This window comes from Mastigoproctus giganteus, chromosome 3 (assembly GCF_048544385.1).
Source record: "Mastigoproctus giganteus isolate SK-2022 chromosome 3, ASM4854438v1, whole genome shotgun sequence".
NCBI lineage: Eukaryota > Metazoa > Arthropoda > Arachnida > Uropygi > Thelyphonidae > Mastigoproctus > Mastigoproctus giganteus.
The window spans coordinates 250077722-250094676 of record NC_143577.1 but is presented as its reverse complement, the minus strand read 5'-3'; the positions used below and the strand labels follow the sequence as shown (position 1 = coordinate 250094676).

Below are 16955 nucleotides of genomic sequence, written 5' to 3'. Positions count from 1 at the left end.
GCTTTTGACACTGTTGCGCATGGAAGACTATTGTACAAATTGGAGCAGAATGGTATTAAGGGTAAGTTGCTACAATGGATAAAAGGATGGTTAAGTGCTAGAAGACAGAGGGTGGTAATCAATGGGTGCTGCTCTTCTTGGACTAATGTTATTAGTGGAGTCCCACAGGGTTCGGTGTTAGGTCCACTGTTGTTTTGTATATTTATCAATGATATTATTGATGAAGGTATATCAGGCTTAATGTCGAAGTTTGCAGATAATACAAAGGTTGGCAGGGTTGTTAATGACAATAATGGCAGTGTGCTACTGTAACAGGATCTAGATAATTTGGGCATATGGGCTAAGAAGTGGCAACTGAAGTTTAACCTTGACAAATGCAAAGTACTACATATGGGTAGAAGTAACCCCAGAGAAATGTACCAACTGTGTGGTACTACACTTAAGGTGGTAGAAAATGAAAAAGACCTGGGAGTAATTGTGCAGGCAGATATGAAGTTTTCTGAGCAATGCAGACAGGCTGCCAGGGCAGGTCATGGGGTTTTGTCAATGATATATAGGAATTTTGGTAGCAGGGAAAAGGAGGTGATTATCCCTCTGTATAAGGCAATGGTCAGGCCACGCGCCTTGAGTACTGCGTACAGGTCTGGAGGCCTCATTTTAGGAAGGATGTAGATTTACTTGAGCGTGTACAGAGAAGGGCAACAAGATTGGTGAGGGGAATGAAGGGATCCTCTTACCAAGAGAGGCTTAAGTTCTGCAAATTGCAGTGGCTGGAGACTAGGCACCTGCGCAGTGATCTGATTGAGGTATATAAGGCCTTGAATGGGTTGAGCATGCTGAATTCTGATGGGATCCTTCCACTTGTTCAGATTACGAACCTAAGGGGACAAATTCAAATTAAGAAAAGACAGATGTAGAATAGATGTGCGGAAATTTGCCTTTAGCCAGCGGGTGGTTAATTGCTGGAACAAACTTCCATCTGACATTGTGGAAGTTGATAGGTTGAATAAATTTAAGGAGGAACTGGACAGGCATTTGGATGGAATGGTGTGATTTTTTTTTTTTTTTTTTGGCTGATACTGCATAAGCTCATACATTTGCTTTCTTGCATCACATGCCACTACTACTACTAGTACTACACCTCAATCAGATCATCTTGCAGGTGCCTATTCTCCAGACATTGCAATTTGCAGAACTTAAGCCTTTCTTCGTAAGAGGACGCCTTTGTTCACCTCCCCAATCTTGTTGCCCTTCTCTGTACTTGATCAAGTAACTGGACATCCTTCCTAAAATGAGGCTTCCAGACCTGTACATAATATTCAAGGTGTGGCCTGACCATTGCCTTATGCAAGGGGATAATCACCTCCTTATCCCTGCTAGAAAAATTCCTGTATATCATTGACAAGACCCCATAACTTACTCTGGCAGCCTGTCTGCACTGCTCAGAAAATGGGCAGTCATATCTGACTGCCCATTTACCCCAGGTCTCTTTCGTTCTCCTCTACCCCAGAGAAATGTACCAACTGGTACATTTCTCTGGGGTTACTGCTACACATATGTAGTAGAGTATGGTGCACTATGTCACAAAAGCATACCATTGGGTCAATATTTTTCAACAAAATAATAAATGCTGAATGATACCAGAAGACTGTAATACAATTTGATGCTTTGTTGGAAGCAGGAAAAAAAACACTGCTGGTTCCAACTGCCACATGGCCTATTTGACTATGAATCTATTGGATGGATTATTTCAAAAAAGTTATGACTGCCACATTCTCCTTACCTTCTTCCCTCTAGATTATTTTTAGGAGATATGTTAAAAAAAAGCAGTGTGCAGAAATAATTGATAATTGCTGGCAAAACTTAAACAGGGCATTCATGTCAGTATCCAAACCCCAGACCTTGTAACACTTTGGAAAGTGGTGCACAATATAATAAACAGGGTGGATACATGTGCACAAGATTGACATATCCAATACTTATTGTGATTAACAAACAACTGTATAAAGGCACTAATGTGTTCACAGCATCAATACATAGAAGCATTCAATGGTACACCAGTTGCTGTGCCATAATGCAAACAGGTGGTCATTCTTAAGCAGTCAATATATGAGTGGTGTAAAAGTCGTGTTTAATTCTACCAGCACACTGATTAAATCTGAGCTATTAGCATCAATGATTCATTTTTGTTTATAGCTTGGTACACATTTTTATTTGTTTTTTTGCTCGTATTAAGGTTAGTTTCTACACACAGAATAAACTCTTAATAAAATTTTGAGGTTTGAGGTTCTGATCAACAGTTCATGAATTCCACACTTCCTTCTCAACCGCTATTTACGAATTTTTTTGGAATGTTGTTATTTCTCAATGTTTTGAAAATTATGGCACATTAAATGGGCTCTCTCAAATACAGGTGGCAGCAAATACATTAATAAATAAGTACGGTAATTTCAAATTTTTTCACTTTGTATTATTTTAACCCCTGCCTTCAGGGTTTTGTTTTAAATAGATAACCACATGTGCGTGCTAGGGCTCTTGTTGTTTCAAATTTTTATTAATGATATTGATGATGGTATTTCAAAGTTCAGATTAAAATTTGCTGTGATAAAATTATATGGTTAATGAAGAGAATCAGAATACACTGCTACATCAAGACTTAAATAAATTATACATCTTTCTAAATATACAGCATGCTTTAATAGTTATGTTTTAATGCTAATAAATGCAAGGTTCTGCATCTAGACCACAATAATTTTATCCCTCCCTCCCAAAGGAGTAAGGGTAAAAAGGATCTTGGGTTAATGGCCTAAAGAAGGATAATGACCTTCTTTGAAAGGGTATAAAAGAAGACAACACTAGTTGTGGATGCAAAGAGATATCCCTACAGCAAGAAACCCAAATTCTGTAAGTCATAAAGTTTAGAAATTAGGTATATCTGTATGGAGATCTGACTGAAGTGTTTGAGACCACAAAAGGGTTAAGCAAACTTAATGATGAGGCCACATTTTCTTTTTCTAATATGATGCAGATTCAAATTAAGGAAATAAATTGTACTCTGTGTGCAAGAAAATTTTTCATGTTTTTTTTTATTTATTTTTTATTTACATTTTCACTGAACACGAGTGGTAGGATAATCTACTTGTTTATATTTAACTGCCATATCTTATCTGGAATTGTTAAACTAAACTAGTTTTCACTACAATCCAGAATCCTGCAAAATCTTTATTGAACCTGGACACTATGAGAAAAAGGACTACAGTCAGTTCTGCTATAATGTGGTACATGTGTTCCTAAAAATCTCCACGTTATGGTATTTCGCACATTAAAAACAACTGGGCTTATAGGAAAAATAGGGATAGGGGCAGATCATTTAAAAAAAAAAAAGTCTTTCAGTCTGGTAAGAAAAACACTAAAAAACGTTAGAAACACAATAAAATCGCTAACACAAGTTTAAACATCTTAAATTTCTAATATTACAGTAAATATAGCCCTTTACCTTGACAAGATATGAAGTTTGTTGGTTTGATTGATATTTCTGTTCACTGACATTGTCTTTTCAATCGTAAAATTTAAAACAGTGAAAAAGATAAACAATCAATAATGACGAACAAGGCATGCACAAATTGCACAAGTGAGATCAAGTTTACGAAAATTAAAAAAATGGGAATGAAGAGAAGATTCTGAAAATGTGTTTTATGTTTTTTATATGATTGAAGATTTCATGGAAGGGGTAACACATTTCACCATAATAATGTAAAAACCTACAGAATTCCAGCTATCGGTATTATCACAAATGCAGTAAGATCGAGTTTACTACCCATTTATAATTAGATTGCACTAAGTGAAAAGCCCAATAAACCGGGAACTGTAAATTGTTTTTATTTTTTTATGGTAGTGACCTCCAGAAATGTGCTCCTTTGCTCATGCCGTCATGCCTCGCAAAATTTCTGTTCGAACAGAAAAATGTGAGCTCCTGAAAATATGAGTTGGCCAACGATATCATGTGTTATCTTTGTGAATACAGTGAATGACAACAGTGTATCTCCGAACAATACAACTACAGTAAATGGAAATATAGCTCTCACACATTTGACATTTTTTAACCTTCATAAACTTGTATGTATTGCTGCACAGGTCGCTACATTCAGCTTGGGGCCTGGTTTTGTGTTCACTTAGTGTTACTTGCAGATGAAATCACGCATGAGTGAATGCAAAAATCGCATTAAACTTGCATTGTTCCTTAATATATTACTTGAGTCGGAGCAAATTCATGTTGCAAAAATGCATGTTATAGCAGAACTGACTGTGCTAATTTCCCAAAGTTCTAAAACAAAATCCCTACTTACCAGTTGGACTATCAATTTCAGTAATTTTTCTCTCCCCTGCATACACTGCATAGCCAGTAACAGGAGCACCATTTGATGTACCCATAGGATTAATAGTAACAGGTAACCAAGTGACAAGTAGTGTACCATCTTGCGGGCCAGCTTCAATCTGGATGTCCACTGGTGGATCAGGCAGACCTGAAATATAAAGGTAGAACAATATTACATTGTGAATTTTCAAAAACAGAATGGGAAAAAAACAGAAAGGTAGCAACAAGAATTTTATGTACAAGGAAAGAAAAAAAAATTTAAAAACATTTTAGTAATAACTTATCCATGCTTGTGCTCTTAAATGCTGTATTGCAATGCAAGTAGTCACATGGGTGATAAAATTATACCCATCTTTAAATGTTTACAACATATTTATGAATATTTTTGGCTACTTTTATTTCTGGTCAGTATAACTATGCCCTGCAGGCTAGATATTCACGGCTTTTTTTCAACAGCCTGCAGGCTGTTGAAAAAAAGCCGTGAATTAGGGATGAATTTGAAAGTGTCTGCAATTCTGCCCAGATGCGATAGGCGGGAATATATGATGAGATCCCTTGTCGATCAATTCGGCCCTGGAAAGATTGTGCAAGGCTCAAGGGGTAGAATTTTTTTCAGCCTGGTCTGTACTTGTTAACAGGAGAGACTACTTCTACAGGGATGGGATACATTTATATTTTTGATCTTAGAAATGGTGCAAGAATATTTGCTGATGCTATCGAGGCAGTGTTAGGGTCGGAAAACTGCTAGCTTGGGGGGATACAAGGACTAATAGATTAACACTAGCCACTGGCAGAGGTGAAAGTGATTCTTGCACTGCTTCTATTGGAGCAGCAACCTGGAAAACAAGAGCAGGATATTTCAGAAACTGCTGGGAGTCACTGCGGTACAAGTAAAGACATGGGTTGTGTTAGGGTAGTTAAGAATAGGAACAGGTGCATGTATACTTGCGTGTACACCAATGCTAGGAGTTTGGTAAATAAATTTGATGAATTTGAGGTATTGCTCAAAACATCAAAGGCAGATATTGTTGGGATATCAGAGACATGGTGTCACACAGATATAAGGAAGGCAGAACTGGAATTTGCAGAGTACAATGTGTACAGAAATTACAGATAGACAGGATAGGAAGGGAGGAGGGGTTATGCTATTAGTTAAGAAACACATAAAATCCAAGGAAGTGAAGCCAGTTGACATCGCTGGAAAGTGCAGTATCGAGTCAGTTTGGTGTGACGTAAGCACTGGGAAACAAAATTGAGAGTAGGAGGGTGCTATAGGCCTAATGACTCTGATGAGTATAATAAGAAACTGTACAGGGAAATGGAGTGGGCCAGTAAATCAGAGAGTCTTATAATGGGGGATTTTAATTTCGCAGATACTGACTGGAATTTGTGGGTTGGTCACTCACACACTAGCAAGGATTTTGTGGATTTATTGGATGATTGTTTTCTATATCAGCATGTTCAGGAGGCAATTAGAGGAAGTAATACTCTTGATCTGATTATCAGTAGTGATTCTTCATGCATTAAGAATCTGCAGATAAAGGAACCACTAGGTGGCAGTGATCACAGTGTGCTGAAGTGGGATTTACTCAAAGAGATAACTACCATCAGGGGTAAAGGGAAGAGTTTTTTGCTTTTGTGAAGGTGACTACGATGGTCTGAGCCAGTATTTAAATTCTATACAGTGGGACCAACTGTATAGAATTTACAGTTGGTCCCACTTAAGCAGAACTTAAGTCTCTCTTGGTAAAAGCACCCCTTTGTTCTGTCACCAATCTTGTTACCCATCTCTGTACTGGTTTTAGAAACTCTACATCCTTCCTAAAATGAGGCCTCCAGACCTGTATGCAGTACTCAAGGTGTGGCTTGACCATTGCCTTATACAAGGGGATAATCACCTCCTTGTCTATGCTAACAAAATTCCTATATATCATTGACAAAACTCATGACCTGCTCTGGCAGCCCATCTGCACTGCTCAGAAAACTTCATATCTGACTGCACAATTACCCTCATGTCTCTTTCATTCTCCACTACCCGAGTGTAACACCACACAGTTGGTATATTGCTCTGGGGTTACTGCTGGGGTTATTATATCTGCTATCAAACAACAATGTTGCAGAAAAATGATTATTCAATTACATACTCATAATTTTATAATTTAAAATTAATTTATGTAATTCTATTCCTCATTAAGACCTCTAGAATGATATATGAAGGCTTGGATATATAAAACTTGAGGATAACATTATGGAAAAACATGAATGGTTTTCATAATGTATAAGAGATTTTGGTTTTAGGGTAAAAAGGTAAAGTGCAGCCATTATCAACCCACTGCAGGATGGAAGCCTCCTCAAGGTAGTCATTATAATTACTAACCAGGAAAAAAAATAAGAAATATTTAAAAATGACTATACTATAAGCTTCTAATTTTGGAGGTTTCATAGAATCCAGTGATCTGCTTACATTACAAACTTGTGCATGACCACTGGATATATCACTGTAATTATTGGTTTCTGCACATAGTCTACTCAAATATAAAAAAAAAATTAAAGGATTTATTTCTATAGCAGAAACTATAAAAAATACCAATATTGCAAAATTATAAAAAACATAAAAATCTGACAAAAGAAACAAGGTGTTCATGATAATATAACCCGAAATATACATACACAATACTTTAAAACTTTCATTAATCATAATCAGCTTCATGATTTATAATGAGAAAACTTAACTGAATTAGCATTATTTTCTTGTCATAAAAGAATACAGAAAGCAAAGAAAATTATTCAATTTACTGGCTAGCCACTTCAGGGCTTATCAACGATTGTCACTTTAAAGTGTCTAACCCAACCTCTAACTGTACTCACATCTACAGTATTGTCATCATAAACATTTTGAGACGCATATGGATTTAGATAGGTTTGTCTTCTTATTAGATTTGTCTTCTTATTTGGTAAGAAATTCAATCACCACTCTTTGCTTGTTACATATATCAGTAACAGCCACCATTTTGAACTATCTGTATGAAGAAGAGGCTATGAAAGGCCTACTGCAAAACCAACCCTCTCACTAGACCTCAAAGTCTACTTGAATTTTATTTATGAGAATTTTTTCACTAGTTCGTTCCACTCTCAAAGTTATTTGAGTGTGTCAAACAATCTGCTGTAAGGTATGTTCAAGAGGTACATTGACACTCATGGAAGTCAGTTTGCACATATTAATATTATTAATATGTGTTAACAGGTTAATATTAGCACATATTAACCTTTGATTTAAAGAGAAATAATAAATCTCTCTTTCTCTCTCTCTCTCTCTCTTTCTTTCTTTGATGACTTTTGTGGCAGGTGTTTTCTTCCACTCAAAATTTCAGAAATAGAAATAGAGCTGTAACTTGGAAACAGAGTTTTAGTAGATATTTCAGTTTATATTGACTTTTTTCATTCTTTTTATGTGAACAACCAATTCTGTCAGCAATATCAAACCTTTTATTAATGTGTGCAGTTGAAAAAGCTATTATATCCCTGCAGAGTGAGAAAATTACTTGAAATTAAATTATTTCGAAACAAGAGCACTATGCAAACCATTAGTTAACTACCCCAGCTCATTACTTTAATTCTCTAGTTTCATTTATAATGCACTATTATATGAAATGGTATAATAATAATAAAAGACTAGTTTAACTATTTATTAATATAAATGGATAAAATTTCTGACCTTTTGGCAATGTTCTGAATTCCACTGTAGCTGAAAGAACGTCAAGTTTCTTGGGATTATCATTGTTGAAAAAAAGGCGGCCAGGCCGGGCTCTTACTGATACTTTGTATGTTGTATTAGGTGCCAGTCCTAAAATAAAGCAAACAAAAAAATAAGTCAGCACCATCTCTGATTGGCTCTATTTTGAAGAAAATAACATGACAAATATGAACATTTCAGTGCATTGGTTATAAATGCTTTATAACCAATGTTAATTGGTTATAAAGCATTTATAATGAATCTGAGTAATCATACAAGGAATCTGAGTAATCTGGGCAACATTTCCCATTAACAGTGAACAAATAATTAAAATTATCACCTATGATTTTACCTGTTATTGTATGCCTGAAAACACCTGGCTTAACTACTTTCACCTCTACACTGTTTACTGCTACCACATGTTGGAAGTTGCTGTTGCTAGGCAACCAACTGATTACTGCTGAGGAAGAAGTGACATTGGATGTTTTTACACAAGTAGGTGCTAGAGGAACATCTGAAAAACAGAACCAAAAATTTAAATATAAATTATTTGTGTAAACAAATAACTAATTTATAATCAGTAATAAGTAATTTACAATAAATGATCTACAGATGAGAGGATTGTGAAGAGTATGATGAGAGTCATTACATTTAGATAGAATGGGCAAGAAAGTGTGAATATCTTGTTATGGACGATGTCAATCTGCTCCTAATTAACTGGAATAAGTGAGAAGGAACCTCACCATGAGAAACAAAATTTTTAAATAAAATTGATGATATCATTTGTACCAGCATGTTAGAGAGAGAAAATACAATGGGTAAGAATATTTTTTATCTATCATTGAACTTGTAAATGCGTGCATACATGAAGCTAAAGAGAATGCATCTTAGAAGAATTAGCTTTTTGAAAAGGCAAGAATTAAATTTACAAAATATCAGAAAAAGCAGATTCACAAAATTACAAAAATTTAATTTGAATGATATATTTAAACAAATTAAGGAAAAACATAAATTCATCTACTATACTCTAAACTCGTTTAGGTGAAATGGACACTGCCATGGCTGAGCTTCGCATGCAAGGCCACAAAAAGAAGGTTTGAGGTTCAAGTTCATAGATAGCTGCCATAAAAATAAACAACCTATTGTGAACTGTGGCAGAAAAAATTTGGCAGCCCTTAATTCAGTATGTATAGCATTAAAATGAATACATAAACTCTTCTTACTATGACCATTTTAAGAGTAAATGGAAATTTATTTATTCATTATTATGAATGCAATTCATAATTTCATACAATACACACCAAAAAAATTTGTTAATTAATTATGTAAATTCCAAAGCTGACCCCATACACATAAATACAAGTTTATTTTTTAGGCAAGGTTAAATGTGTTTTGCAATTTAAAAATATTTGCAAGTCCGCTAAAGACTGGCAATTATCCAAGCAACACATGTACAGTTTCTGGCTTAACTACGAGTGGAAGGAACAACCACATGATTAATGTAGCCTTTCCTAATTTGAATAACATATGCATAGAACCTTGAAATTTTCAATATCAAATTTTTGTGGCAACTATAGAGTCCTTAAAAAATATCATGACCTCTTCAAAAAAAATCACCTTCAACAATTTCAATGATTATTCCTCCTTGAATTTATACAATAATTATACACACTGGCAACAGGCTATAATATATGATTATCCTTATTTAATTCAGATGCTCAATAGTTAACATATTTACAAAACCCAGGAGCATTTACAGTTGAGCATACAAGATAATCACTATGAAAAGGCATTGTGGTCAATAATATCACTTGCCACTTGGAAGCAATTTAAATCAGTTTATTTAAAATCATGAAAACAATCATGCATCAGACCCACTGAATATCAGATCCTGACTATTCATGAGAATTACATTTCCAAATGTTGATTGACCATTAATTTTCCAAGATGTATTTAGAAATATAAAGGTCATCTGAAAGAAGAGTTTGTCTGGATATTCATTAGAATATTTCTTATTTTTAGAAATATTGTTAGTTGAAGCTTTGCTGGACTCCCACCTTTGTAATCAATACTGCATTCTATATTATCATTATTATATGAATATGTATCTATAAGGCATGATGCAGCCAAGCAATCAGTGTAGGATAGCAGTAACACACACATTTGAGTTGACCATGGTTCAAACCCAACATGACTGCTAAAATATGGCATAAGGATAATATTGTTGTCAATTTGATTAACTGCAGACTCCTCTGACTTATGCAGTTGTACTAGAATATGGACAGAACTTTCTAGTTGTACTTATTTTGTATTACTGTTTATTATATTTAAATTGATTATGTAACTGTCAATAGCAGAAATAATTTTAAAGTTACACAAAACAAATATAAAATAAAACCCATTAATAGAAACTTACTTTTACCAATGACTATAGTACAAGCAGCATCTCTAGAATGTCTTCCTGAGGGATTTACTGATCTAACACTGATTCTGTGAGGCTGATGTAGAAAAATAGCAAATAAAAAAGTTTATTATGTTGATTATATACACACTATTTTGTTTAAAAAATATACACATAGAGAAATTCTAATTATGTAACTTCAGAGTTTCTCTATGAACAGATGATGTTTTTTTTTTTTTTAAAAGAAAAAACTACACTGCAACTGCACTTTAAAAAAATAAGCTTAAACAGATGATAATGTCAATTAATAAACTGCTAATCAGCTTGGTGCAGCTTGGCAAGATATTTACCAAGACTCTTAACGTACTCACAAAAGCTTATGGCAATGAAACCATTTTGTGAATATAACTGTATGAATGGCACAAGCACTTCAAGGAAGGATGTATATTAGTGGAGTACAATCACCATCCAGGTAGTCCTACAATAGCAAGATATGATGAGAGGTCACTAGCACACAGCAAGAAATTAGATATGACCATAGAAAAATGGACAACCTCACTAGCACACTCAGCATCTCTAACAGCTGTGTACTATCCTGCATGATGACCTGAACTTGCATCGTTCATGTCTGTGAGCATGTTGTTCCAAGAAGGCAACTGACTGACTAGTGTGAAGAACCTGCCCTCATAAATGGTTCACTGAGAGTAAATCAGGACCCAAATTTCTTAAGAGCGATTAAAGCATTTAGGTTTATGAAGTTTGTAAAGTGAGCCTTTAAATATGAGTTCTATCAACAGATGTTTTGTCTTCCATTCCAAAATGAACAGTTGTATTAAATTTGCAACTGAAAATAAAGACAAGACAAGTATCCTCTCTTTTATCTCCTATTGCTTTGCAAGTAAAGAAAAAATTAGATAAAAATTTTTCTCGCTTTCCATTACTTGCTTTGCCAATGCATCAAAAAAGTAATAAAATAAAATAAAGAAAAAAAAATGTATACAAAGACTAGAAAAAGGATGGTTGCTTCAAAAAAATATATAGGTGGCCTAATTTTGAGGATTCAAAAAAACTACAAATGAATTTCATAGAAATTTTGATTGGTGATTTCCATTCATCTTGAAGAAAATATAGGTTATCAATATAAACATTTCAACTGTATACATCCAGTATTCTATTAAAAAAAATAATTTTTTTTGTATTGTAGAGAGATAACCTATGTATACATATAATTTTTCATGTATTGCTTAGTTGTACGTTATTAATCAGTGGCCATTGTATAGTTATTTGCATAGTAACTGAGAACCAAATGACTTAAGTTGCAAAAAACAGACCTTGTATAGTGGAAATAAGCATATTATAAAATAAACCTTGTCACAACCAACAAAACTGAAGAAATAAGGACTTTATTAAAATATACAGACAAAATAAATAATGTGCAGGGTGTATCATAACATGTGGGACCCACTTCAGGGATGCATTTAGGAACTAAAAACAATAAAAAAAAATAATAAATAAAATGTTCATGTAAACATAGGTCAGATTTTGCCTTGTTTCTGAGTTACAGCCATTTCTGTGTTAAAGCTGTTATTTGGTTTTTAGGGGCATTAGCAACTAAGGCCATATTGCTCCGGGGATATGCGGTGGTCATTCCCTGACCTTTCTGCATCCTCTGTATTTGGTGGGCACAGGCTTGAACCCCGGTGTAATCAAGAAGCATGTGCTACGCACTGCTGCTCCTGCCCACCTGGCTACGGAGGCGCTTTTGTGTTACAGCAACTATCTGCTTATGTTTCCAGAAAATGCTCAAAATAACACCATGTGCCTGAACACAAGCCTGCAAATCCCTCATTACAGACCTCTTCACCTGCTCAAAAGTTTCCAGAATGTCTGTCAGATTTACTGTTATGGTACTGATGGGTCTACCACCATCTGAAACTCTTCTTCTAATGAACCAGTTTCAACAAGGCATTCATGCATTCTCTGAAGGGTCTTCTTATTTGAAAACATCCCTCGTCATCAAATAAGATGATTAAGGATGTTGTCTTCATACAGATGTCTTGCCTTGGCTGCATTGCATCTTGCAAGTCCATACAAGAGATGCATGTTTGCCATCTCTTGATTTGAATAAGCCTCCATTATCGCAGTGCATGCACAATATAAAAATATTAATAATGAGCTCCAAATGTAGTACCCTTGTCAGGAGAACTAACTAACTAACTGAAATAACTCAAAGAATATTATGGGATCTTGTTTACATAATTACAGCAAGGCCCTCTTTGAGATATTGAGCATTGCTTGTAGACAGTTGAATGGAGCCAGCTATGCTAGCTCAACTTGTAGAAAGAACTGGAACAAAAAAAATTTCTTTGATTAAAATTAAGGGGGAAAAAATAAAAGTGAAAAAAATTCAAAATATACTTTGGACAATTGAAACTTGAGATAACTGGAATTCTGCTGTACAACCACTGTCAATCAAACAATTTCTGAAAACTAACAAATATATAGCTTTTCTTTACTACCGCTTGTATTCATTTTTCTTCTATAATATTTTTCAAAATAGTAGTATAAATATGAAGAAATTTTGATTTTCTGACCTGTGTTAAGATTGGGTACCCCAGTATAGCCGCAGGGATTAAAATTATAAACATCCATTACAAGTGTATGTTTCTCTTTTCAGAAAATAATTCTACACTGTGATATACATTTTTCACTTGTGACTGTCTGGGAACACTACTGTCCTTCCAGCTTTGGATGCTTAGGATGCTTAGGATAAATGCAGTCATTTAGAAATGGCAGCATTTATCCGCAAGTTGACCTAAAGTAACTAATATAATTTTTAATCAAATAGATCACCTAATAGGTAAATCTGTTATTCACTAAAAGCTTGGAGGTGCTGTTGTGTTCAGTTTCTATTTGGATCACTTATCAAACAACAGGTAGTTTCAATTAATGACTTTGCAATGAGGGGGTGAATAAATGGCCCAAGCTCTATCATGGCCACTGGAGTGAAAATAGCATTCCCAGAGAGTTATGAGAGTAAAACATAACACAGTGTATCATTATTTTCTGTAACTAATTCAATACTGAATTCAAATGGTACTCTGCTTCTCTATTAATTGCTATATTTTTCTTATCCAATTATAAATTATGGAGCATATTGGTTCACTCCTTAAGGCAACAAAGGAAATTTTTCCTTTCTCTAATTTACATTCACACAGACAAGCTTTAAGTATTAGCAGTGTTACAAGAAAGCAAGCTTACAACATCATCAAAAGAAAAATCAAAGGGAAAAAACTACCCACCTGATCTGTCCATCTCTCCCTAATAATTTTTCTAATGCTTCCTTAAATTTATTAAACTATCCACTTCCACGACACCAGTTTGTTCCAACAATCCATTACTTTCTGGATGAAAGAAAATTTTCACACATCTATCCTGCATTCATCTTTTCTAATTTAAATTTATGTCCCCTTATGTATGATGTCTGAGAAAGAGTAAGGATGCCATCAACATTTAGATTACTAAATCCATTTAAAGTCTTAAACACTTCAATTAGGTATCCATGCAGGTGCTTGGTTTCCAAGTGCTGCAATTTGAATAACTTGGTGGTATTAGTATTAGTAAATCCATTACAGCATTATGTATTAATACTAATACTAATTGATAAAATAACAACAATTTTTACGTGTGACCTGAGAACATTTTGATTTCCGTGTTTCACTATACTGTCCATTTGTTCCTCCAATCAGTGCATGGTAATAAACATAATACTCAGTACTTCAGCTATAACATACAGTTTAAGGATAGTCTATGTGATATGCATGAAAAAAATAAATAATAATTGCCAGATTTCTATTGGTCTGATCTTGGAAGATCTGATCTAGAAGATGAAATTTGGAACATGGCAAATTGTTCTAAAAGAGCCAAATATAAAATTTCACGAAAATTCAAACACTGAGATGTCAAGTTATTATACATGGATGGATGGACAGATGAATGGATATAGTGAAGACAATAGGCACTTTACATACATACACTAATATGCTTAAAAACCAAATGGATATAATATTTCCAAAAACCTCATCATACATCTGGTTTAAATTCTGTAGTCCAATTTTATGGCAGCTGCAGTCACTAAGTATTTAACAACTTGAGAATTCACTCTTTGAATGTGCTAGCTGCAGAGAAGACATCATAAGCATGCCATTCAATACTATTCTCCAAATTTATTCTTTGAAATGCAACAGACTGTAGTGTTAAAATACATATTAATAACTTATTATATTTAGTAATCTGAAGCTTTCTCCAATTCTTTGAGGGGTCTGTAATCAATGACAACTAATTTTTATTTAACCAAAATACTGCACCGCTATATATTAACAACTATACTAAATAGTATTTGGCAGCCTACAAGTCAGTGTACTATTAACACTTACTTGAGAGGAGTCAACACCTTCAACCAGAGCTCTGGTTTTCTCAGATGCACGCACAGTGGCCTTTGGCACCCCATCAACATACACATGATATGCTTCTACTGCCCCTAGAGGTGCATCTGGTTGAAGCCAACCAATCAATATGCTTTTATTAAGTTGCCGTTCAAGAATTAACCGTTGTGGTGGAGGAACTGATAAAAAAAAAATAATAAATATAGAATTAAGATGGAAAAAAGTGTCAAAAAAGAGAAACAGTTATCATAATAAGAAAACTATGTTCATTTACTATATAAATAATACTAGTTTCAGCTAAAACCAGTATATTTTAACCTAGTTCCCAGTATATTTTAACCTAGTTCCCAGTATATTTTAACCTAGTTCCCAGTATATTTTAATTTGAGTACTACCACTATTAAAAAAAAAATTTATTGTACTTAACATATATTTTTTTATAACAAATTAAGTGACACATATTTTGCAAAAATGCATTTACTTCTCAGTGGCATAGTATAAGGAACATCTGGTACAGTGTATGTTTCTTTTTTAATTGAATTAGTCATAATATATACAGTGTAACCTCAATACAATGAACCTCTTCATATTGCAGTTTTAGATATACTGGTGGTATGATCATGTCCTTCAAAACGAATTATGAAAAAAGTGTATTCAAAGAACTAGCAATTTCATATTGGAAACTGGAAAAAGTGAATACTGTATATACTCATATTCTACTGTACATCCAACTACTGTATTTTCAAGAGGAAAAATTAGCTAAACATTGGCTATATATTTGCTTCAATATGTTCAGTAATCAGTTGCAGAGCAATTTCTGTAAACAATAGGACTCATCAGAGACTAATTACTGTAGACACTAGTATCTCCCCACAGCTAGAGATGCAATAAAAGAGTATATCAGTGGAATACTAATTACAAACAGCTACCTCTGGAGGGGAATATAGATACTGTTCATCATGTGCATTACATTAGTTACAAAGTAAATTTTTGTAAACAGCAGCATATGACATCCTTTCTTCAACTAGAAGTTGCACTCAGGATAGCAAAAACTGCTGAGCGTTAAACTAGACAAAAATATACATGAACTGACAAGTTCATTTCCTCAAAACACAGTAATTTCTAGGACATCAGATATAAATACTTGGCAAAATTAGTAAATCAATAAGACTGAAGTAATGGTCACCAAAATAACTATACAGCTGAAGAAAAGTTAAAAGATTTAAGAGTGGCAAAACAAAATGCAATATATTTCGCGAATGTGAAATCCAGAAGGAAAGATCTGCAATTCAATGAAAGAAGAAGAAAAATTGCATTCACTTGTAGACTCCATAGCATAGAAGGTGAAGTAAGCCTCCAAAGAAAGAAAACTCGACTTTGTGAAAACAGTGATGTGGACCAATGCTTATACAAGCAGTTTCTATAGAAGCATAGTGAAGGAGTACTGATAAATGGGGTGATTTTGAAAGCACAAGCATTTAAATTTCATAAGCTACTTGGTGGAGATAATGACACATTTAAAGCTTCTTAAGGGTGGCTTTGGAGATGGAAGGCTTGACATGGGATATCCCAGGTTGGTCTTGTATGCAAATCTGCATTTGGTGACATTACAGCAGCAAAAGCATTTCCTGAATTTCTGCATAATTTGATTCAAGATGGTAAATTCACAGATGAACAGATTTGTGCACAGCTATAAATTCAAGATGATATGTTCACAGATGTAAAGTTGCATAGCTGTGAAGAAACAGCACTGTACTATAAACTTCTCCCCAACAAGTCACTGGATATTAAAAAGACGGTTAGTTTTCTTTGTTAGTTTTCATACCAACTTTGTTAGTTTTCATGCCAACAAAGTGGGCATGAAAACTAACAAAGAGAGAATTACTGTGTTACTGTGTGCAAACAAGACTGGAAATTACAAGATAGGCCATTGTGCATTGCTAAAAGTTGAAGTCCTCAGTGTTTTAAGCATGTTAATATGAAATCTCTATCTGTGATTTA

At 34.3% G+C, this 16955-nt stretch overlaps 1 protein-coding gene across 1 annotated transcript in view; it reads right to left on the bottom strand.

The window, feature by feature from the left end:
* Nucleotides 1-16955, bottom strand: part of LOC150089021 (RIMS-binding protein 2-like) — a 349628-nt gene that overhangs the window by 96734 nt on the left and 235939 nt on the right. Inside the window, exons 21-25 of the mRNA XM_090370382.1 lie at nt 14946-15133; nt 10525-10606; nt 8461-8622; nt 8091-8219; nt 4347-4523 (exon numbers count right to left, since the gene is read on the bottom strand). Of these exons, the coding sequence (XP_090226508.1) occupies nt 4347-4523; nt 8091-8219; nt 8461-8622; nt 10525-10606; nt 14946-15133 (738 nt within the window). The remainder of the gene's footprint in view (nt 1-4346; nt 4524-8090; nt 8220-8460; nt 8623-10524; nt 10607-14945; nt 15134-16955) is intronic.